This window comes from Crotalus tigris, unplaced genomic scaffold, assembly GCF_016545835.1.
Source record: "Crotalus tigris isolate CLP2741 ecotype Arizona unplaced genomic scaffold, ASM1654583v1 scf7180000017735.2152567, whole genome shotgun sequence".
NCBI classification, from domain to species: domain Eukaryota; kingdom Metazoa; phylum Chordata; class Lepidosauria; order Squamata; family Viperidae; genus Crotalus; species Crotalus tigris.
In genome coordinates, this window is record NW_024096601.1 from 1,010,102 (window position 1) to 1,032,385 (window position 22,284).

General features: G+C 43.2%; 1 protein-coding gene across 3 annotated transcripts in view; it reads left to right on the top strand.

Annotated features, from left to right (window-relative positions):
- The window catches only part of LOC120306363 (dual oxidase 2-like), a 50,285-nt gene that overhangs the window by 25,034 nt on the left and 2,967 nt on the right, over nucleotides 1-22,284 (top strand). For all 3 annotated transcript variants that reach the window (XM_039339504.1, XM_039339505.1, XM_039339506.1), the window contains exons 10-32: nucleotides 267-357; nucleotides 861-963; nucleotides 1,213-1,373; nucleotides 3,866-4,032; nucleotides 4,343-4,452; nucleotides 6,022-6,165; nucleotides 7,310-7,423; nucleotides 7,761-7,963; nucleotides 8,419-8,604; nucleotides 9,211-9,436; nucleotides 10,243-10,336; nucleotides 10,904-11,079; nucleotides 12,325-12,394; nucleotides 13,689-13,784; nucleotides 15,585-15,763; nucleotides 17,269-17,499; nucleotides 18,635-18,734; nucleotides 19,015-19,064; nucleotides 19,602-19,729; nucleotides 20,226-20,379; nucleotides 20,772-21,004; nucleotides 21,249-21,407; nucleotides 22,016-22,171. In XM_039339504.1, coding sequence (XP_039195438.1) covers nucleotides 267-357; nucleotides 861-963; nucleotides 1,213-1,373; nucleotides 3,866-4,032; nucleotides 4,343-4,452; nucleotides 6,022-6,165; nucleotides 7,310-7,423; nucleotides 7,761-7,963; nucleotides 8,419-8,604; nucleotides 9,211-9,436; nucleotides 10,243-10,336; nucleotides 10,904-11,079; nucleotides 12,325-12,394; nucleotides 13,689-13,784; nucleotides 15,585-15,763; nucleotides 17,269-17,499; nucleotides 18,635-18,734; nucleotides 19,015-19,064; nucleotides 19,602-19,729; nucleotides 20,226-20,379; nucleotides 20,772-21,004; nucleotides 21,249-21,407; nucleotides 22,016-22,171 — 3,331 coding nt within the window. The remainder of the gene's footprint in view (nucleotides 1-266; nucleotides 358-860; nucleotides 964-1,212; nucleotides 1,374-3,865; nucleotides 4,033-4,342; nucleotides 4,453-6,021; nucleotides 6,166-7,309; nucleotides 7,424-7,760; nucleotides 7,964-8,418; nucleotides 8,605-9,210; nucleotides 9,437-10,242; nucleotides 10,337-10,903; nucleotides 11,080-12,324; nucleotides 12,395-13,688; nucleotides 13,785-15,584; nucleotides 15,764-17,268; nucleotides 17,500-18,634; nucleotides 18,735-19,014; nucleotides 19,065-19,601; nucleotides 19,730-20,225; nucleotides 20,380-20,771; nucleotides 21,005-21,248; nucleotides 21,408-22,015; nucleotides 22,172-22,284) is intronic.

Below are 22,284 nucleotides of genomic sequence, written 5' to 3' on the forward strand. Positions count from 1 at the left end.
GAAGGGGACAGGGAAGGGGAAGAGAGGGAGGGAGGGGGAGGAAGGAAGGAGAGACAAGAGAGAGAAGAGAGATGGAAAGAAGGAAGGAAGGAAGGAAGGAGACAAGGGAGACGGTCTTTGCAGATGGAATATTATTAGTATTATATATCTCATACAACATCGGTGTCTCTTCCCCTCTTGCTGTCTTTTGTCAAAGGAAGTAGGCAGTATATTGACCCCCACACAGAGAACCCTACTCATCTCATTTAAAAAAAAAATCTTTTCAGGAATTCAGATTGTTCTCCCCGAAATGTGACTGACATAAATGGACAGCTCTCTCCAGCCCTCCGCCTATGCAACAACTACTGGAGCCGGCAGGTAAGGAGCTTCAGAGCCATACAAGAGCAATTAAACATAGATTCCTAGCTGAAGGCACTCAAGAGACAGAGATTACAAGGAAATGTCTTGGAGACATGGAATCGGGGTGTCCTGTCACGTGAAAAAAATATAACTCAAAACATAACCCAGGTAGAGCTCTTGAGTTGCATGCAATAGTCCCACATTTCAGCCTTCAGCATCTCCAGGTAGGGCTGAACAGGTCACCTGGCAGAGGTCCTGGACAGCCTTCATCAATTTAGAAATGTTAGACTAGGTTATTGGTGTCCTGCTTCGTTGCAAGACATCTTGTTCTACCTCTAGTTCAGTTGGTGTTTTCACAAAGGTGGGTGCCATTCCCAGGAACCCAGGACATTTAAGCGGTTCCTATCACTGTGAGCATTGCTCCCAAGATCAGATTTAGTGCTGATGGGCATCTTGGAACTGACCAGGTAAACTTTGCAATTGACATGTAGCTCAGGCTAAGTCTTTTTTGTTTTGGTCAGAATCCTAACATCCAGACAGCCGAAGATGTAGATGATCTTCTTCTGGGAATGAGTTCTCAAATTACCAAGAAAGGAGACAACACCGTGGTCGAAGATCTCCGAGGTATATCTTTTCATCCATTTGTTGGTTCTTCCTTTTGATGGCTCCCCAATAATTGCAGGAGGTTTCATTCCTTTGGCAGAGCTGAGGGAGGTGAAAAAGTTGGGGTGAACTGTCTTTGCTTCCTGCTTTTTTTGGGGGGGGGGCTTTCAGTTAATTGGTTGGCTTTTCTCGGTTATGATTCCTTTGTTCTTCATGTGGACGTTCTTCCATTTTGCCCCACTGTGGATGTTCTGTCTTGTTCTTCTTAAGATTACTGGTACGGGACGGTGAAGTACTCTCGAATGGATTTCGTGGCGAGTTGGATCCAGCGAGGAAGAGATCTTGGACTATCTACCTATAATAAAGCCAGAGAGTTCTTTGGACTTCCGCCTGCTAAAAACTGGACAGATATTAAGCAGATGAACCAAACGGTACCATGTCACAAGAGCTAAAATGGACATGAGGTGGGATGGAAGGCAGACAGAAAATAAGCACCATCTTGTCCGTTGATGGCAGGCCTACCATGACTTCCCCTTAAAGCTTAAACAGAAGCTCAAAAGGAGAAGCTTTGCTTTACATATGAGAACAATGCTTGACTTTAGTCTAAGCCAGGAGTAGGCAACCTTGGCTCTTTTATGACTCGTGGACTTCAACTCCCAGAATTCCTGAGCCAGCATAGCTCAGCTTGGAAACCTCTCCCTTTCCCCTCAGGAATTCTGGGAGTTGAAGTCCACGAGTCATAAAGTGGCCTAGGCCTAGAGCAGGGGTAGGCAACCTTGGCTCTTTTATGACTTGTGGACTTCAACTCCCAGAATTCCTGAGCCAGCCATGCTGAGGGGAAAGGGGGAGGTTTCCAAGCTGAGCCATGCTGGTTCAGGAACTCTGGGAGTTGAAGTCCACGAGTCATAAAAGAGCCAAGGTTGCCTACCCCTGGGCTAAGCTCTGTGTACCATCCGCCACTCCATGTAGGAAAAAAAAGCCCATTGTGCTACTGCATATTGCTCATTAAACCAATTGTGGGAAGATTGTGCTACACAATGGATATACGATAACAGAAGTGAATATCTGAAGCTCAGGGTTAAACTGTGGGGTCCTTGATGCTCTCTGAGCTTGGTGGTTTTCTTCAGGACATTTGATTACCCAACGAGGTAATATCATAGCAGGGCTTCAAAATCTAAGAGACTGGTTTGGACAAAACTCAGCAGCACTTTTTCGTGCGGCTGCTGATAAAAACAGGATCGTCAACATGATCGCCAATGTCCGATAATGGATATGTCAGAAGAAGAAGAAGAAGAAGAAGAAGAAGAAGAAGAAGAAGAAGAAGAAGAAGAAGAAGAAGAAGAAGAAGAAGAAGAAGAAGAAGAAGAAGAAGAAGAAGAAGAAGAAGAAGAAGAGAAGAAGAAGAAGAAGAAGAAGAAGAAGAAGAAGAAGAAGAAGAAGAAGAAGAAGAAGAAGAAGAAGAAGAAGAAGAAGAAGAAGAAGAAGAAGAAGAAGAAGATGATATTACCTAGTTGGGTAATGAAATGTCTGGAAAAAAACCACCAAGCTCAGAGAGCACCAAGCACCCTACAATAGACATATGCAAAACTTTGACCTAACACCACATACATCTTGATCCTTTTTCAGTCCCTCACCAGCTTAACTTAGGCTCATCCTATTTTGACCCCTGCCACGTGCATTTATAACACGTGAACTCTTCCAATGGATACAGACTTCAGTAGAAAAGAGTTCTCACTCTAATTTATGTTCCTTAAAATTCTCAGTAGGTAGGAAATAGAAGCTAATAAAGCTTGGTCTTCTTCTCTGTCTTCTATTGGAAATAATGGGGGAGGGTGTTCCAGTTCAAAGAGCAAAAGCAGTGGGGATAATCTGAACCAAATCAAAGCTCTGAAATCTACTAATTAGCAATAGCATTTAGATGTATATACCACCCTAGAGCATTTTATAGTACTCTCTGGGTATTACACTGTCAGAGTTATTTGCATATTGCCCCCAATAATGTGGCTCTTCATTTTAGCAACCTTAGAAGGATGGAAGGATAAATCAACCCTGAGCTGGTCAGGCTCGGACTCCAGGTTGTAGGCCAGTGGTGACGAACCTATGGCACTGGTGCCAGAGGCGGCACTCAGAGCCCTCTCTGTGGGCACGCGCGCCTTCGCCCCACTCCTAGGCCTTCAGCTGGGTTTTATAAAACTTTTTCACTTTAGGCCTCCAGCGCCGTGTACAAAAAAAAAAAGGTTCAATCAATCAGTCAATTTCAACTTCTTGCAGGAAAAAAAAAGATCTCGCAAAGTTGGAATTGATTGATTGAACTTTTTAGTCCCACCCAGTCTGCTGTTACCACCGCAGCCACACCCACCCAATGGGCCACACCTACCCAATGGGCCACGCCCACCCGGCACCCGACGATGCATAAGTGGGTTTTGGGTTGCAGTTTGGACACTCGGTCTCTAAAAGGTTTGCCATCACTGTTGTAGGCAGAGTTTGCCTGCAATGCTGCACTTTAACCACTGTGTCACCACATCTCCTATTCCCTCTTCAAAAGCCCATTTATCTAACCCAGTGGTTCTCAACCTTTCTAATGCCGCAACCCCATAATACAGTTTCCCATGTTGTGATGACCCCCAACCACTTATACATCACCGGGTGCCAGGGGCATGGCCAAAGAAAAGGGGGAAAAAATGGCGGACAGCCTTGCTTGGCGACCCCCGTGAAATGGTCGTTCGACCCCATATGGGGTCCCGACCCACAGGTTGAGAACCACTGATCTAACCCTACTTATTTTATTCTGGCCACAAGGGCCTCTTCCCATTCTGTACCTGGTAGCAGACAAAAAGGGGACAATATTTTTCCCCCTTCTTTTAACTACCCAAGCACACCCTGCACTCTTCATCCTGAAACCAAATGGTGTGTTTGCTCCTAGATCCTTAAATTAACCGAAGAACTGTATGGGAACAGCCTTGATATCCTGGAGCTGCTCCTTGGAGGGATGCTGGAAGAGGACGAGAGCCTTTTCCGAGCCATCATTGAGGACCAGTTTGTTCGCCTACGAGATGGAGACCGATTCTGGTTTGAAAACCCCAAGAATGGGTAAGACATCTTACCCAAACAACATTTGATTTCATGCTTGCATTTCTATCCTTCCTTTCTTTTCTCTGGGGATGTATGGTGAGATGTGTGGTTCTCCTTGTCTTCTTTTGATTCTCACACTGACTTGAAAAGACAGCTTGGGCTGGAAAACGGCGACTGATCCGAAACCCACCCAAAATATTTCATGTTTGAATGAGCATTTGAACTTCGGCCTCCCTGTTCTAATCTGGCATTCTAACCACAGCCTTACGATTGTGTTTATGCTTAATGCATTGAAGATCCCACTGAGTCTTATTCATCCCTTTCGTAGACTATTCACTTCTGAAGAGATTGTGACCATTAAGAACACAAGCCTCTATGATGTCCTTGCTGCTGTCATGTACACAAAAAATATCCCAGAAAACGTGTTCATTTTTAATGGTGGGTAACGGCTTATGTTCTTTGGAGGTGTGTGGGATGAGATAAGATAAGATAACCTTTATTGTCATTTTTTTTTTTACTGTGGGCACAACGGCACACATCAAAAATGAAATTTAGTTGCCCGCTCTCAAAGTAAAACACATACATGACACACACCTAAGCATACTATGTACAACATATGTATAGACCCCCACCCCTGCATATACATAACAAATAAATATTAAATACTGTCCATCTTGAATATATAACGGAAGGAGGAAGCTTGAGAGTTCACCAGGTTAATGCTGTATGGAATGAAACTGTGGCTGAATCTGGATGTTCTGCTTCGGATACCACGGAGCCCCCTCCTCCCAGAAAGGAACAAGGAAAACAGGTCGTGAAGAGGATGTGTGGTGTCCCAGATAATCAAGCAACGCTTCTGTGCTATGTCCTGGATGTGAGGGAGAGAGCTGCCAATGTTTTGTACTAAACTTCTTCACTGGTGTCCATTTCTATTCCTGATCAAAATGGTGTCATGAAGAAGTTCTATCTCTTCAATAGTATGAAGAGATGCAATATTGTACACCAGTATCCAAGGAACAGAGTTTCTATTATGAATCATAATTACGTTTCAGTCTTCCCCCTCCCCTTCTGCTACCACCGCTATGCATGCCTACGAGCAAATCCATTGTTTTTTACTCGTACTAGAAATATTAGAAGTCTTTCAACAAAGAGAAAGAAGACAAGCTGCATCTCAAACATTGAGTACCCGCAGTACACGTAGAAAATTCTGGATTCATTATCTAAAGCAGGGATGGGATGGAGGGAATGGACCTAAGAGTTTTGGACAAGGCACCAAACAATAATTTAGGATCAGACATATATATAAAACAACATTGTTTTTTATCAGACAGAACTTCACAGTGCACTCTTCTCCGTTTATTTTTTTCAATACTGGCAATTCATCTTTTGAATGCAGCCTTTCTATAGAAAAGGCTCACGTCACATCTGTAGCAATAGTCCTGGTTCCAAAATGTCAAGCAAAGGCAGGTGGATTGACATCCCACCCCTTTTACCTGTTTGCAAGGCACCTTAAGAGAAGTGGGGTGCTCATTACCTGTTTGCACCTGCTATTTTGATGCCAGTGACTGTCACTGTTTTGGATAGAACATACGGACAACTTAAGTTTTGTGTAGCATCCGGTTCAACAACACTCCTGTCCTGCCTTGCAAGTTTAATGTGTAAACATTTGTATAACATTCCTCTTGGTTCAAGAACAGTTTTATTAGCTCTGGTGTTGAGTGCCCAAATCTCCTCAGTTTGTTATTACAGCATGGCGAAATTTCCAGAGTTACAACATACCATCCTCAAGTCCAATGCTTGTTAATCCACCTGTGTGGCCATTAGAATTTTGAGAACAGGTCGTAAGTAGCCCTGGGGAGGTCCATCGTAATTCTGAGCGGTCGCTAAGCCGCCAGTTAATAAGCAAGGACCACTGCACGTGTGTAGAGCGTCTTAAGAAACTGTGCTGGAGGGAGGAGCCAAAGGAATTAAATTGAATGCATCTCCCTGTCTCATTACATTCTCCAGCCACAGATGATCCATGCCCCCAGCTCAGGCAGGTGCGCTTGCAGAGCCTCCCTTCCTGCAAACAGATGACCGTCATAGATTACTTCAAAGGAAGCGCTGCCGGTTTTGGAATCCTCATCGCTGCCCTGTGTTGCCTGCCTTTAGGTGGGTTCCAGTACAGGTTTGAAGTTTTCCTTTAGGTTCCAACGCAGGGCTTCAACGGTTGACGTGTCCTGGGAGTGAGATTGTTGAACACTGGAATCAAGCCTCTGTATAAGTGCAGGTAGCCCTCAGCTTACGGCCACAATGGATCCCGACAGTTTGATTGCTGAGTGAGACATTTCCTAAGTGACATTTGGCCCCATTTTACGACCTTTCTCACCTCCGTTGTTAAGCAAATCACTGCAGTTGATAAGCTAGTCACCCGGTTGTTAAGTGAATCCGGTTTCCCCATTCACTTTGCTTGTCAGAAAGTCACCAAAGGGGGTCTCGTGACCCCGGGGGACACTGCGACCGTCATAAATATGAACCCGTTGCCGAGCCCTCTGAATTTTGATCACCTGACCCTGGCGATGCTGGAAAGGTCGTTAACTGTGAAAAAGGGTCCTAAGTCAGTTCTTTTCAGTGCCGCTGTAAGTTTGAATGGTCACTAAAAGCACTGCTGTAAGTGGAGGACCATCTGTTCAATGTTTGATCGCTCACTTCCAGAAGAAAGAAAAACCAGTTATTCAGCCAGTCCATCAACCAGTTGGTGGAATAAAAGTTGGACCCCTAGTTAATTAGCCGATGCAGCCTGCGTCATTCTGAGAACTTTAAATGCTGTCTCTGAAGAAAGTAAAGACTGAGAGAACGAGAAGCAATGTGTATGGACTTGAAAACTTTGGCCAGTCCATAATTTTAGCCCCTTTGGGTTCCACTATGCCCTCTGCCTTTTAAGCTGACCGGGAAGAGGCTGTGGCACCAGAGTTGACTGAGATTGTCGTAGAATATGCAGGTAGCAGAACCATTGTCCAAAAACAGAGGTGGGGAATCTTGGCTCTTTTATGACTGGGAGTTGAAGTCCACAATTCATAAAAGAGCCAAGGTTCCCCACCCCTGTCCAAAGAGGTGGAGAAGTCTGTGATTGGTTATCTCAATAGCTTCGAAGGACACCAACTTGGAGAAAAGTAGCATGAAGTTATCAATGTCATGAGCTAAGAGGAAGAATTTGCTGGTTCCTAACAATCCTCAATGCTCAAGACTGGCATCTGTGAATGACTCTAGCTGTTGCAATATCAGCCAATGCTTTTCTTATGTTTTTGTCTTACAGTGAGCCTCTTCATTGCCTGGATTGTTGCTTTTTTCCGGAGGAGATCTTTCCGTAAATTACAGAAGAGGCAAAATCCCACCGCTCATCCAGATGTATCTGCTGAGGGAACTCAAGGTGAGAAGCAATTCTCCCAGAGTGTCCACTGCTCAAAGATTCCATTCAAACACAGTATGAATCATATGTCCAGTTCCTGGAGAATTTTTATCTTGATTGCTAATCAAAAACAACTGCACACTCTTGTGACCTATTCACTGGGGTTATATTATTGGGTTTACATTCCTGGAGATGGGAGAGTGATGGAAAAAAGTTATGAAAACTTGGTTAGACTGGTATAAATAGAGGCATTGACTTTAACAACCTAGGGGTCTTCAAAGACGATAGAAGGTTCACTGGGGAAGGAGACCTTGATTGTTAGAAAATGCAAGGCTAATACAGAGTCTTCTTCCCCCAGCGCTTGAATGGCATGGTTTCAAGACAGAAAGTTCACTTGTCTACATCCAACTGAAGGAAGACAAAGTGATCAAAGTGCTTGATGGTAAGCTGGCTGTGGTTCGCAGCATAACCCTGAGAAGCCAGCAGAAAGTGGAGACCATCATGTCCAACAACAGAGGCAACAGGACTATACTTCTGAAGATTCCTAAAGAATATGACCTGGTATGTAGCAAAAAGGATGATGGACAACTGTTTATGTTATGGTTTATACACTGGAAAGGTTCCCATCTTGCCTTTCTGTCTTCCAGGACTTCTCAACTCCCAGGAACCTTAGCAAAACTAAAAATAGCATCCAGGATTATTTCCATAAAACCCATAATTTTATGTCAGCTGTTTAACGGCAATAGGAATAAGTCTGGAAAAGCTATCCATGGTCCATGTCACCGTGGAGGAGACCCCGTTGTAAATAGCTAAGTCATTAAAGGAATCCCAAACATCTAAAGTATTCTGAATAGTTTAAGCAATGTCTTAAAGATTAAAAGATGAAAGAGCCGAATAGAACAAGGTTGCCTTTTAGGTGCTGGAGTCTTGGGTGATGTACAAGACAGCATCTTTGACTGTCTGAAGATTCTCTTCCTCACAGCTCTGAATGCCTCTTATCTCATCATTGTTCTTAGGTGCTGCTGTTTAAGGTAGAAGCAGAATGCAGGGACTTCCTCGGACTTCTGAAAACCTATTTGGAGAAAAATGAATTGTCTCTCCAAGTGTCCATGATGAGTGAACAGCACCTGCTGAAAAAGGCAGTAACCAAAGAGCAGAGAAAAGAAATTCTGGAAATTTTTTTCCGGCATTCATTCGCTCAGGTAAATGAGGAAGCTGTTCCTTCTCCTCCTCCTTCTCCTCCTCCTTCTCCTTCTCCTCTTCTTCCTCCTCTTCCTCCTCCTCCTCCTCCTCCTCCTCTTCTTCTTCTTCTTCTTCTTCTTCTTCTTCTTCTTCTTCTTCTTCTTCTTCTTCTTCTTCTTCTTCTTCTTCTTCTTCTTCTTCCACCTCCTCCTCCTTCTCCTCCTCTCCTCCTCCTCCTCTCCTCCTCCTCCTCCTCCTGCTCCCCCTTCCCTTTTCTCTTCCCCTATTTAACTTGTACCATCTTAAACAGTTGCTTTTTCTCTTATTCATTGGGAAACATGGCGTTCTATTGATTTTTCAGCTATTGGAACATTGCATACATATGTTGTTGAACAAGAAATAAAGTCAACTATCTAATGTTGCCAAACAATGATTTTATTACCAGTTAGAATGACTGAAATCTCGACCAAACCTGCTCTTGTAACTTAATGTTACATCATAGCAGCATGGTAGGGCTGCAAGTGCAAGAAATATCCTAGTTTTGTTTAGAGTGTCTTGTCTTTCTGATAAAAAGTGAGTGGACTTCCTTCCTGGTGGGAATGTGATCAGTGGTCTTACTCTTTTAGGTTCTAGACATTGACAGATTAAACGCTGGAGAACTCAGTTTGGAAACATCTCAAAAGGCCAAGGAAGCCTTAAAGTGTGAACTGAGCCGCGCAGAGTTTGCTGATGCACTGGGTCTCAAACCCCAATCTGTGTTTGTGGAGTCCATGTTCTCTCTCGCTGACAAAGATGGCAATGGGTATCTCTCCTTTCGGGAATTCCTGGAAATCTTGGTGGTTTTTATGAAAGGTGAGACTTGAGATTACTCAACTGTAAGGGATGGGAAAGAGCTAACCAGAGTCAAGATCTCAACAATCTGGCCCCAAGCTGTATGTGTTCATAGCTTATGCTTTACTAAATCAGCTTAATTTACAGCTCCATTTTTATGATCAGCTAAGCTTAATGTGTGTTACACAGGATTTCTGTTTTATTTTGAATGACTGTTTATTTTTTTTTATGGTTCAGTGTCTCGTGTAACCTGAGATTGATTCATTCGATAACCATGTCAGCCATGTTGTGTGAAGGCAGCCCTAATATTTGATACCCAACTGAATTATGTAGGTTGATATTATATCAGTTTATTCATCCATTGATGATGAAGAGGATGGAGGAAAATAGAGGTCTTTCCTTTCAGTTCCAGAAACAAACGAATGGGGTTAGTGAAAGGGGGCAGGACACTTTGCCATCTTCCTGAGAACCTAGAACAAGGACTGAAGGTAGATGCCACTATTATAGCAGAGTCCTGTAGTAGAGTCTTAATCTTGAGCCATGGGAAATGTGAAGATTGTGTTAGCTTTTCAGCCAACATGATAAGGTAATGAGATTTTATGGATATCCATCAGCACAATCCATGAACTTTTGAGTTGCTCCAACAATGTCTGTTCTATCTTATCCCCCACCTATTTTCTCACCACACTGATCATCTCAACACTCTTTCCTCCCATTCTGATTGTCCTAACAAGAACAAGAAACGGGCTTCAAGGATCTTTCCAAATTTGGGGGCAGGGGCTGAGTTGTGCTGATGAAGCATGGTCCTCTCTTTCTCTCTCAACCAGGATCCCCCCAGGAGAAGTCCAAGCTGATGTTTGCCATGTACGATATTGATGGAAACGGCTTCCTTTCAAAGGATGAATTCTTTCGGATGCTGAGGTATGTTCTGCTAGTTTGGGGTGTTGCTTTTGTTATCCTAACTGATTCTTGGTGGAGAGGTGCTGGAATTTCTGTTTGCTAGAATGGTGTATTGTACCTGTGGTCAGGTTCTTCATCTGAAATTCAGGCTGTATGCATCTTGGGGGACATTGCCACCAACCATAAAACACAATCTCACAACCCATAGCCCAGCATTTTGGAGGAGGTGAAGCTACGTGGAAAACAATCTCCTAGATTTGCAGAATAGGACTGATCTTATTGCAGACCAAGCTCAGCCAATGTTTCCACCCAACCCACAGTATTTGTACGCTTATCTGAGTCATGAGTGAAAATTAGTGTGCTATCAACCATGCTTCTTCAATTCAAGGAAGACCTTGCCGTAGACCAGGGGTGCTCAAACTTGGCCGCTTTAAGACTTGTGGACTTCAACTCCCAGAATTCCCCAGCCATTTGAAGTCCACAAGTCTTAAAGTGGCCAAGTCTGAGGACCCCTGCCGTAGACTCTTCAGTTACCCCATCAATCGTCTTATCTCAGCAAGGCTTATTTCCTCTTATCTCTTCCTCTAGATCCTTCATCGAGATCTCTAACAATTGCCTCTCACGGGATCAGACCGAGCAGGTTATCGAATCCTTGTTCAAAGAATCAGGATTCCAGGATAAGGAAGAGCTCACCTGGGAGGATTTTCACTACATGTTGCGGGATCATGACAATGCACTCCAGCGCACTCAACTGTGCATTAAAGGTCAGCAGAAACCAAAAGAGATAGCTCACACGAAGCCTTCCAGTTGGGTAGGAGCAAGGAAGCCATACTTTGGGCAGCAAACATCAGCAATAACAGGATCTCCAGATGTAGATGGTCCCGTTCTTATTATATTGCACATCTTTCTCTCTCTTTCTCTCATGGGTCATTATGTATGATGGAAGGGAATGAGGAAGTGGATCCCCAGGAGGGAGGGGTGCATTCCAGATAAATAAGAGCCAACTCAGCCCAGATATCATGTGTGAAAGAAAAAGGGTGGAGATGGCTCCTCCCTATTAGTCCCTAGAGCAGCGGTTCTCAACCTGTGGGTCGCGGCCCCTTTGAGGGTCGAACGACCCTTTCACAGGGGTCGCCTAAGACCATCAGAAAACACATATTTCCGATGGTCTTAGGAACCGAGACACCGCTCCTCTATCCGTCTCCGCACGGCTTCGAGCTGGGGGCCGTTGCAGCACCGGATTCGTTTCCGTCGAGCGTCTCCTAAGGGAGGCTGTGCTGCTTTGTGGCCCTGAGGAGGAGGGTGGAGAAGGCTGAACTAAGTTCTGCCGGTGCTGTTGCCCTCTTGTCTCTCTCTCTCCCTCTCTCTCTCTCTCTCTCTCTCTCCCCCTGGGCACTTCTCCAACCAGGCTGGGTGGAGCCGGCAGAGCGGCCTTCCTGCCCCCCCTCCCTGGCCAACTGGAGCCAGGCAGGCTGGCGACCTTCAGAAGTGAGGCGAGGACAGGCAAGGCACGCTGAGCCCTGGGCACGGTGGGTGAGTGGGTGGCGTCTGTGTGTGCTTGGAGAGCCCTTAGGGTTGGGGGTCACCACTACATGAGGAACTATATTAAGGGTCGCGGCATTAGGAAGATTGAGAACCTCTGCCCTAGAGCATATCGTAGAGGCAGATAGGAGAGTCTTCAGACTGGCAAGATTCTGTCTCTAGGTGTGGACCCATAAAGAACTCAGCTTGGAAGAATCTCCACACATTATTCTTGGTTTTGGACCTGAAACTATGGGAAAGAAACCAACAAAATGTCCACAAAGTCAATCAATATCTTTCTTTTCCGTTCTCTAACTCAGGGGTCCTCACCCTTGGCAACTTTAAGACTTGTGGACTTCAAGTGGCTGAGGAATTCTGGGAGTCGAAGTCCACAAGTCTTAAAGTTGCCAAGGTTGGAGACCCCTGCTCTAACTCTACTAAGTCCTTGGTGGTCATCAGTTGAACTTTGTTTTCTGTCCTCCTCCCAGGACTTCCAGAGAGACTCAAACTCAATGAAATCAATCGTGTGTCCTTCATTCACAAGGATCGAGATAACAAGTATGTCATCTCCCAGTTACTCACCTTCTTAGGCATGCTTTCCATGCAGATTGCCTAAGCCTGTGTGGATTTTAGATGTGACCCAGATCCCAGTTTGCCCCCACCACAAATCACAGTTTCTTTGCAAAGATTTGTGGACCATGCTCTACCCAATCTTTGTGATCATGAAGTAACCAGTAATGAAAAGGAAATAAATATTCATGCAGTGGGGATCAATATGTACTAATGAATACAGAAAACCACGCGGGCCAAATTAGACATTCGTTTTAAGACTTTTATATTGATCTGCTTGCAAAAAATAGATAACAAGCTGAACTGTACTAAGCAGAGGATGGGAAGATGGCATTAGCAGAAGTCTAAGTGTAAAAAAGTTTAAATACTTTTAGGAGTTCAAGCAGCATTTTAAGCATTGAAGAAGCTTGGAAGTTCCTATGTGGTAACCTTGAAAGTTTTTCAACTTTTTTAACAAATCCATCAAGTTTTTTCCCATTTTGTTGACATGCAACTAATTTGGAAAACCTCATGAAGAACCACTTGTGAAGTATTATGACGGTTATTTCCACATACAGAAATAGAATATCAGAAGGAAAGATTTAATAGCTTCATCTTTCTTCTGTAGGTTACGTTTCTTCCTAGAGAATAACATTTAAACTTAATGAACTCTGCTTTCAGCCAGCCCCATCATTGGGTTTCGAAAAATAGGTGGTTCAGGTAGATAATTGTGACATGCAAAGACAGGATTTAGAAATTTTCTGTTTTTCTTGCCAGAGAAGAGAAGAAGTACCTCAGATGCCAAAATACTTTGGCTGAGTTTGGATATTCTAGTTGGTGGATATGTGCCATAATTTTTAGATGACTTGATGTAACTTGAAATGACAGCATTCAAAACAGCTTACAGTAAATCAGATTATTAATGGGATACACAAAGTCCCAAATGCAAGGTGCTATAACAAGAGTAAAATTAATTATGTGTCATTGGGACTGACCCTACCTTTAAAATAATACAGAGAACGTTTTGGTGGAAAAAAACACATTCCTGCGAAAGGAGGTTTTTCCCACTGAAATGGAGACAGAAAGGTCATGTTTGTGCTCCACCCTTGAGATTGGGGGTTGACTGGAAGCCAACTCCATAGAAAATCTAAACCCAAAACTTCTGGAAAAAAAAGGATTGGCTGGCATTTTTCATCATGATTTTAGAGTTAAAGTATGGTCAAACCCTCAAGGCATCGTGCTCGCTTCCAACATTGTAGACGGAGGGGTCCTCTTCAAAAGCTGATGATCTGTTCCCTTATAGTTTCCTCCTAACTCGAGATAATCCTCTGATCCTGGGTTCAGACTGGCTACCTGGGGAAGGAACAGGACAAGACGTACGGAAAAGACAGGGCAAAAAGTAAGTATGTGCAATGTGTAATGGACCAAAGACACTCATTCTAAACTTGAACGATGAGCTGTCCATCTTAACCTTACCACCTTCACTGAACATAAAAGGCAGTGAAAATGGATCGAGTATGGGCCGGCAGCTCCAGTGAATTATTGGATCTTGTTAGGCACATAAAAATAGAAATGAAATAATTATCCGTGTAGAGTTTTGATTGGAATGGCACCATTTTGTTTTAAGCAGAAGCCATGCTGGATCGGATCCAAGATGTATAGGCTAATCTAGCATAAATATTTCTGGGAAAGTCAAGGGCAGATCACAGGTAATCCCACTTTTGGCTAATTCATCTCTGTTCCTGTAAAAGTATCTATACAAGGAGATGAGCAGTTATGTAGGAGGAATCATATTCATTAGGAATTGTGGCTAGGACTTGTAATTCATCATATTTATGAAGATCTGTGGGCATCACCCTTCGCTTGCTGCAAGTCATTTCATCCCCATAGCAGAACCAGCCACTTCAGAAGGAAACTGAGATAGAATCTACAAGGGACTCGGGAGTCTGGAGAGCTCCAAAATGTGTTGCCTAGTTAATCTCCATAATTCAACTCCAGTGTACACATTCAGAATTCAAACAACCGTCAGTTCCATAAAAGTGTAAACACCCTTCAACTAGTTATCTCTGCAGCTTACTCATGTACGTTTTATTGTTAAATTTATACACTACCCATTTCATTATCAAGTGACTCTGGGTACCAATGATGCCGATTATCGGCACCTGTCTGACTCAACCTTCATTATTTCCATTGTACACATGATAAATAACTCATTCTGTGGTTAATTTGTTTACTATGTGGTTAGTTTCCAGGCAACATAGCAAGAATAGGCTCTGAAACAAATCCAAACATCACTGTTGTCTTTTATAGCAGCAAAGTCCACAAGAGTGATGCCACCAGCATGACAGCAGTGGAAATACAGGCTTCAGGGATGGCCTTAGGAGGCTTAAATACCTCTAGATACTCCACCCCGGATTAAGAACCAGAGGTGTAGAATACTAGGGTAGAAACAACTGGGTTGTCTTCTCCAGACCAACTCAAGTTGCTATGGTGAAAAAAATATCAATGTAAAACAGAATAACAGAGTTGGAAGGGACCTTGAAGATCTTCTAATCCAACCCCCTGCTGAAGCAGGAGATCCTATACCATTCCAGACAAGTGGTTGTCCAATCTCTTCTTAAAAGCCTCCAGTGATGGAACACCCACAACTTCTGGAGGCAAGGAGCTCCACTGGCTAATTGCTCTAACTGTCAGGAAATTCCTCCTTAGTTCTAGGTTGGTCCTCTCCTTAGTTTCCATCCATCATTTCTTGTCCTGCCTTCAGATGCTTTAGAGAATAGGTTGACCCCCTCCTCTTCTTTGTGGCAGCCCCTCAATATTGGAAGACTGCTATCATGTCACCCCTAGTCCTTCTTTTCATTAAACTAGACATATCCAATTCCTGCTATCATTCTTCATATACCAGGAAAGCATTTATGGAAGGAAAACAAAACAAGTTGGTAAATCTTTAGGTTTTCCATGTGCTCAGAAATGCTCTTGTTCCCTTGCAAAGGTATCTCTGGGGGATCTTTTGAGATCAGGAGACTCTAACAAAAAGCGAAGTAGGTCCCCATTTGCCTGAAACTGGCTCACTCACTGAAATAGTGAGGAATTTGGGGGAGGGGGAATGTTGTCGAGCAGATTTTTCTTCCATGGTCTTCCGATCAAAATTTGCCCTACTGGCCAAGGTTTTCCTGACCTACGGTTTCCCATATTCCAGATTGGTTTTCCCAGAACCTCATCTGTACACAGAGGCACGGAGGGAGCGGTACGAGAGGAACAAAGTCCACCAGAAGATCCAGCAGTTCAAGAGGTTCATTGAGAACTTCAGGCGCCACATTATCTGCGTGGTGATATTCTCAGCCATCACCGCTGGCGTCTTTGTAGAAAGGGCATATTGTGAGTTACCAGCCTACTTAGCACCACCGAACCGGCTGCTCAGCTCAAGAGCTGGCGCAGCTAACTTGATTCAAAACCCAGCATCCTCATGCCGTGAGGAAGCAGAGACACCCGTCTCTGGGGCAGGCAGGCAGTGGCAGCCACCACTAAGCATACCACGTACGTATCTCCTTGCAGCACAGACTAACGCCGGTGTAAAGCAAGACACTCCCGCTGCAAGTAGAGCTGCATTAATGGTTAACAAGGGAAGTTTGTTGCCAAACTTCCTGGTATGGCTTTTATAGTGGCTGTTTTAATGATGCAAATCTTTAGGAGATGGGTCATAATTTTACTGGCAAAGCTGCGGTTGAACCCTCCAAGACCTGAGTATCCTCCTTGCAATCTTCCCGTAACCTAACCCCTCCCCCATTGGACACATAGGTAGAGATCTGGAGGGGAGCTCCAAATCTGTACACCCCACTATGTGCTCCCTAGAGTCTTGGATCCCTTTGGTCTTGCATTGCCATGCCACATATGGGGCATGCAAGCGTGTTTATCATCTGAGCATGTTGGAGGTGAGATGCAGTTATGGAATGGCAGATGTCCCTTGAGGCTGCAGACCTGTGTGTGGACTTCCTCCAAAACTTTGTCGTCCCAAAGTGTCTGCTGGATCTGCACCGATTCTTTGGGCAAGTTACCCCGTCTCCTTCTCTTGATTGAGCAGGCAGAAGAAGAGAGAATTGCAGGCAAAACTCACGGCATAAATTGGTCTTCATATTTTCTCTCCCCCAACAGGGATGTGCAAATAAGATTAATTAGAACAAATAATATTAATTAGAATAAATAATGCAGTTAAATCCTTGATATCATTGAAACATATTTTCATATTTTCTCTCCCCCAACAGGGATGTGTAAATAAGATTAATTAGAACAAATAAGATTAATTAGAACAAATAATGCAGTTAAATCCTTGATATCATTGAAACAATTGTCACATCTTTCTATTACATCCCTGTTGACGGAGAGAAAATATGAAGAACAATTTATGCCATGAGTTTTGCCTGCAATTCCATCTCTGCTGCCTGTTTCAGTGCAACATCCACCAGGAGCTGAAATCCACTGAAGTCCTGATTGAGATCTGGGGGAGTTGGAGGAGGAGTGTTGAAAAGCCCACTTTGTGCATTTGAACTAGGTCCCAACTTATCCTCGTGCAATAGGAGAGAGTATTGTATTGGATAGACATGGTGAACAGGGAAAAGTCCCGTCAATGCTGTCTTCTCCATTTAATTTCCCAATCTTTCAATTGAAACAGAAATAACATTGAATCCAACTGGGTTGTAACCTGCTCCCACTGACCTCTTTATTCTGAGTCTACCTCCTTTTTGGAGATGCCCTGGTCTCCAGCACACCACCGGAAGGACACAAACAAGGTCTCAGCCCAGAAAAAAAAAGGGGAGTAACCCAGTTATGAAAGGTTTTGTCACAATCTCATCCTTTGGGACTCGCTCAATCCATTCCCTTTGCAGATTATGGATTTGCATCGCCACCCACTGGCATTGCTGACACCACCTTTGTGGGCATCCTGATCTCTCGCGGGGCTGGCGCCAGCATCTCCTTCATGTACTCCTTCATCTTACTCACCATGTGCCGAAACCTCATCACGTTCTTGCGAGAAACCTTCTTCAATCGCTACATCCCTTTTGACTCTGCCGTGGATTTCCACCGATGGATCGCAACAGGAGCTTTGATCTTCTCAGGTAGATCTAAAGTTCCAGGGGTTCTCAACCTTGGCAACTTTAAGACTTGTGGACTTCAACTTTGCTGGTTGAGGAATTCTGGGAGTTGAAGTCCACAAGTCTTAAAGTTGCCAAGGTTGAGAACCCCTGATTTATAAACAGACTGAATCTTTGAGTAGCCAAACTAGAAGGTGGTGGTCCTTTAAAACAGTTTGTGGTACAAGCAGGCAACTAGATCTGACCTGGAACGAAACGTAAGTAATTGCTGAAATTAGGCACCCTATGCACTCTTTGAATAGCAAGTAGTCCTCAACTTACAAGCACGTTGGGACCAGAATTTCCACAGCTAAGTGGGTCACACCCAATTGTACAACATTTGTTGTCAAGGTTGTTATGCAAATCACTCCAGTTCTTAAGAGAACTACAATGCCGCAACCATGGAAAATACATTCCTGTTGCCAAGCATCTAGATTTTGATCACATAACCGTGATGATGCTGCAACAATCATAAGTCAAGGACTGAGCCTAAGTCTCTGGTTTCAGCATGGTTGTAACTCTGGATGGTTGCTAAACAAACAGTTGCAAGCCAAGGGCTACTCTTAGTTTTGTAAAGTCAGCGTAATGGAGGTGAAACTTTTAAAACAACCAACTCTAATTTCTCACCGCTGCAACTGCGTGACTTTCGACAATGCAGGGCCCAGTAAAAGTGCAAGGAAAATGATTGACAACAGTGATGGAAATCAACTCCAGAAAAATCTGGTTTTTCAATTTAGGGGATTTTCTAGCAATCCAAACTGAAAATGAACCATCTAACATTTCCTCTTGCCAATCAAAGTTGATTAGTCTTTACAAACTCACATCAAGGAAATTACAATTGTAATGTAAATACAAAAATAGGTGTGGGATATTTCTATTTTTTTAACATCCTGAACTTTGCACAGTTCATAGATGTATTTAACACCGTAGCTTGTGATCTGACTACTAAGTTACACTGCTATTTTATGTTTTCATTGTTAGGTGTGATTGCTTTTTATAGCTCCATATTGCCCATAGTTCCAAGACAGGAAATGTCTATATGGTAGTTAAAAGAGATTTGAAATTGCAATTAAAACTGGTGACACAGATACCTAACGTCACTGTCCTGTGTTTCCTACAGTTTTGCACACCTTGGGCCACATTGTGAATGTCTACATCTTTTCGGTGACCCCTCTCAGCATTCTGTCATGCCTTTTTTCTCACGTATTTACGAATGACGGGTGAGTAGAGAGTATCCCTCTATGAACATAAGAATGCAAAGAAAGCAGTTCCTTAACTCTTAAACTCCAGATGGCTAGAAAAAAAATGGAAGCTCTTAATTTTGTATTATTCAGAAACCCAGTGCACAACCAGCCAGCCAGCCAAGGAATTCTGGTAGCTGAAGTCCACCAGCTTTAAAGTTGCCAAGTTTGGAGACCCCTGGCTTAGCACAATGTATGAACCAGGTTACATTGTGGGTTGTTCTACTGAGAATTGCCCCTGTTTTGTTTTTCTTTCCAGATCACAATTTCCTCCCAAATACTACTGGTGGTTCTTTGAGACAGTACCAGGTAAAAATCAAATATCAAAGGCATTTGGTGACCAGACTGCAGTTAACATTTGGAGATAGATGAAGATCTAGGAAATAATGCAAGTGGGCTGGATTCCAATTATTCATGTCGTCTGGAGCTGATGAGGGCAGGAACTGAGTGTTTGATTTTTGTTTAGTACACTGAAGCTATTTTAGAGTTTACATTAGCCCTCCATTCAACCCAAAGTCACTTCTTTAGAACAGATCTGAGTGTGTCCTCAGATCAGTTCTGAAGAAGTGACTTTGGGTTGAATGGAACATTGGAACTTCTAGCATTGGCATCTATTAAAAACTGTGATTGTGTCATAACGATGACATAAAGAGCAGGGTATCATAGCCAAAATGATGCAGACGAAGTATTTGTGTCATTTGTGCAATGCTGTGTCATCACTTGACCTATATAGAAAACTTCAGGTTGTCCACTTCTGAAGTAGATGGAGATAATGGTGAAAGAAGACAACATAATGTGTTCCCTTACTTCAGTTGACGTTCCCTCTCTTCTCCTGGTCTTCTGCAGGCATGACCGGCGTGCTATTACTGGTCATCCTTGCGATCATGTATGTATTTGCCACTCATTATTTCCGACGAATCAGCTTTCAAGCATTCTGGATCACCCATCATCTCTATGTGGTTCTCTACATTCTGGTAAGTGATGGTTATGATAATTCTGAAACACGAATCGTCCACAGATGAAGGAAGATTCATACTATTCATATATACCAGGGCTCTCCAAACTTGACAACTTTAAGATTTACGAATTCAACTCCCAGAATTCCTGGCTGAGGAATTCTAGGAGTTGACGTCCACAAGCCTTAAAGTTGCCAAGTTTGGAGACCCCTGGTATATACTATCTCCATACCATGTATGAAGAGGGATAAGAGTTTAATGGTGAGGTTTTCTATACAAAAAGAGCATCATTTCCAGGTAGAGTTGAAAAAGAATTAAAACTGAAGGAGTTTTACTACTTGATTTGGGGGGGGGCACTACTGGTACAGCTCAATTTGAAGCAAGTTTATGAGATCCTGAGGACTTCCAACCTATCTTTAGATGCTTTTGCTCTTCGTAAGTTATCACAATCAGAGAAGAATTTTCCCTTCCCGTTGATTATCATGGACTAAAATGAGGTATAATATATTTCCAGGTGGTCATTCATGGTAGCTACGCTCTGATCCAACAGCCTCGCTTTCATATTTACTTCATTATCCCAGCACTCATCTATGTAACAGATAAACTCATCAGCCTTAGCAGAAAGAAGGTGGAAATCAATGTCATTAAGGCTGAGCTGCTCCCTTCAGGTAATGCTGCTGTCCTATACGGTCCTTCCTCCTCCATCCTACATCAAAGAGAGTATCTTCTACCTGAGTATCCTCCCAACATGTGGATTTCAACCTCCAGAATTCTTATCAATGGTCCTGCAGCCTGGGGGATTATGAAAGTTGAAGGTCATACATCTAAAGCATGTCCATTGAGTAAAGTTGATCTAAAGAGACTTGCTAAGACCTGTAGTCCACATATGGCCTGGAGAAGTATCTGGGTGGTCCAGCATGGTCTTTGCTGCTTGTTGCTTCTCAGTGATTACCCTCTAGTTTAGGTCTGTCTTATCTGTAATTTGCTTGTACACAGATCATTATGGATAGTATTGTTGGTTTGACCTTTCATAGCACATACTTTTTTTTAATTGATTCAGGGGTCACCAACCTGCAGTTCCAGAGACCCCAAGATTTTGACTATAGGTCTGGACAATGGGTACGGATTGCATGTTTGTCACTGGGGACCAACGAGTACCATCCTTTCACTCTGACATCTGCTCCTCATGAAGACCAGCTCAGTCTGCACATCCGAGCAGCTGGACCTTGGACAACTCGCCTGCGGGAACTCTACTCACAAGAAAGCATAGAAGAGATTGGCAAATATCCCAAGGTAAAACTGGATTTTGTTTTGCCTCACTTTTCTCCTAGTATAGATTTTAGTAGAGGACACAAATATGGCTGATCAACATCAACTACCACTTTTCTGATTCCAACATTGACATGGCTTTTCTTCTTACCACATCTGTAAATACTTAACAAATATGGAATCCTGTCCTTGCTGTACTCAGTGGAAACCATCTGGACTCCATTGTCCAAACCAATAAACTTCATCCTTTCCCCCTGTTTCTTTGTAGCTCTATCTTGATGGCCCATTTGGAGAGGGTCATCAGGAATGGAACAAATTTGAAGTGTCGGTCCTTGTGGGTGGTGGCATCGGAGTGACCCCGTTTGCCTCCATCCTTAAAGACCTTGTCTTCAAGTCTTCCGTTGGCTCCAGGATCCTGTGTAAGAAGGTGAGACTGGACGGACAGAGGTGTGGTTGGGCTGCTGTATACTCACTGCGATTGCGTCAGTGTTTGTATCAACATCAGATGGTAGACCTTCTCTAACGATGAACTGCATCACTTAAAACAGATAGTGGAGATGTAGACTTTGCTATAAGTACTTCATTTTACATTTCCTAGGGGAAAACTGGCTCATACATCTGAATTAAACTATTGTATTTCCAATTTTTTTTAATTCCAATTCTTTTGAAAAAAAATACAAAAAGAGTGTGTTTCTCAACCTTAAGAGACTTTGAGATGGTGGACTTAGATGATGTCCACTCATCTGAAAGCTGCCAAGATGGGGAATCATTATGTTAGAGGAAAGAGCACCCCCTAAAATAAGATTTAATGTTAAAACAATATGCAGAACCTACATCTGAGACAATTGTTTACAAATGTATACATTTTGGACAAGAGGATATACATAGAGGGGTATATTAGGAATGTGCATGGAAATGAGTATACGTTTTCATGGGATTTTAAAAAAAAATACAATTCACATTTTGATACATAACATGCTTATAAGCATTATAGGCTTTCAGCAATGATCATAGCCTTTTTCTTGGCCTTCCAAGATCTACTTCATTTGGGTAACCCGTACACAACGGCAGTTTGAGTGGGTGGCCGACATTATCCGTGAAGTGGAGGAGAACGATCAACGTGACTTGGTCTCCGTCCACATCTACATCACCCAGCTGGCTGAGAAGTTTGATTTGCGCACCACCATGCTAGTAAGTCCCCACATGAGATTTACTTGGGGCTCTATCTCTAAACCCCTTCAAGAAATAAAATTCAAGAAGTCAGGTTCTCATATATTAACCTGAAGTGTTATTAGCAAAAGTAC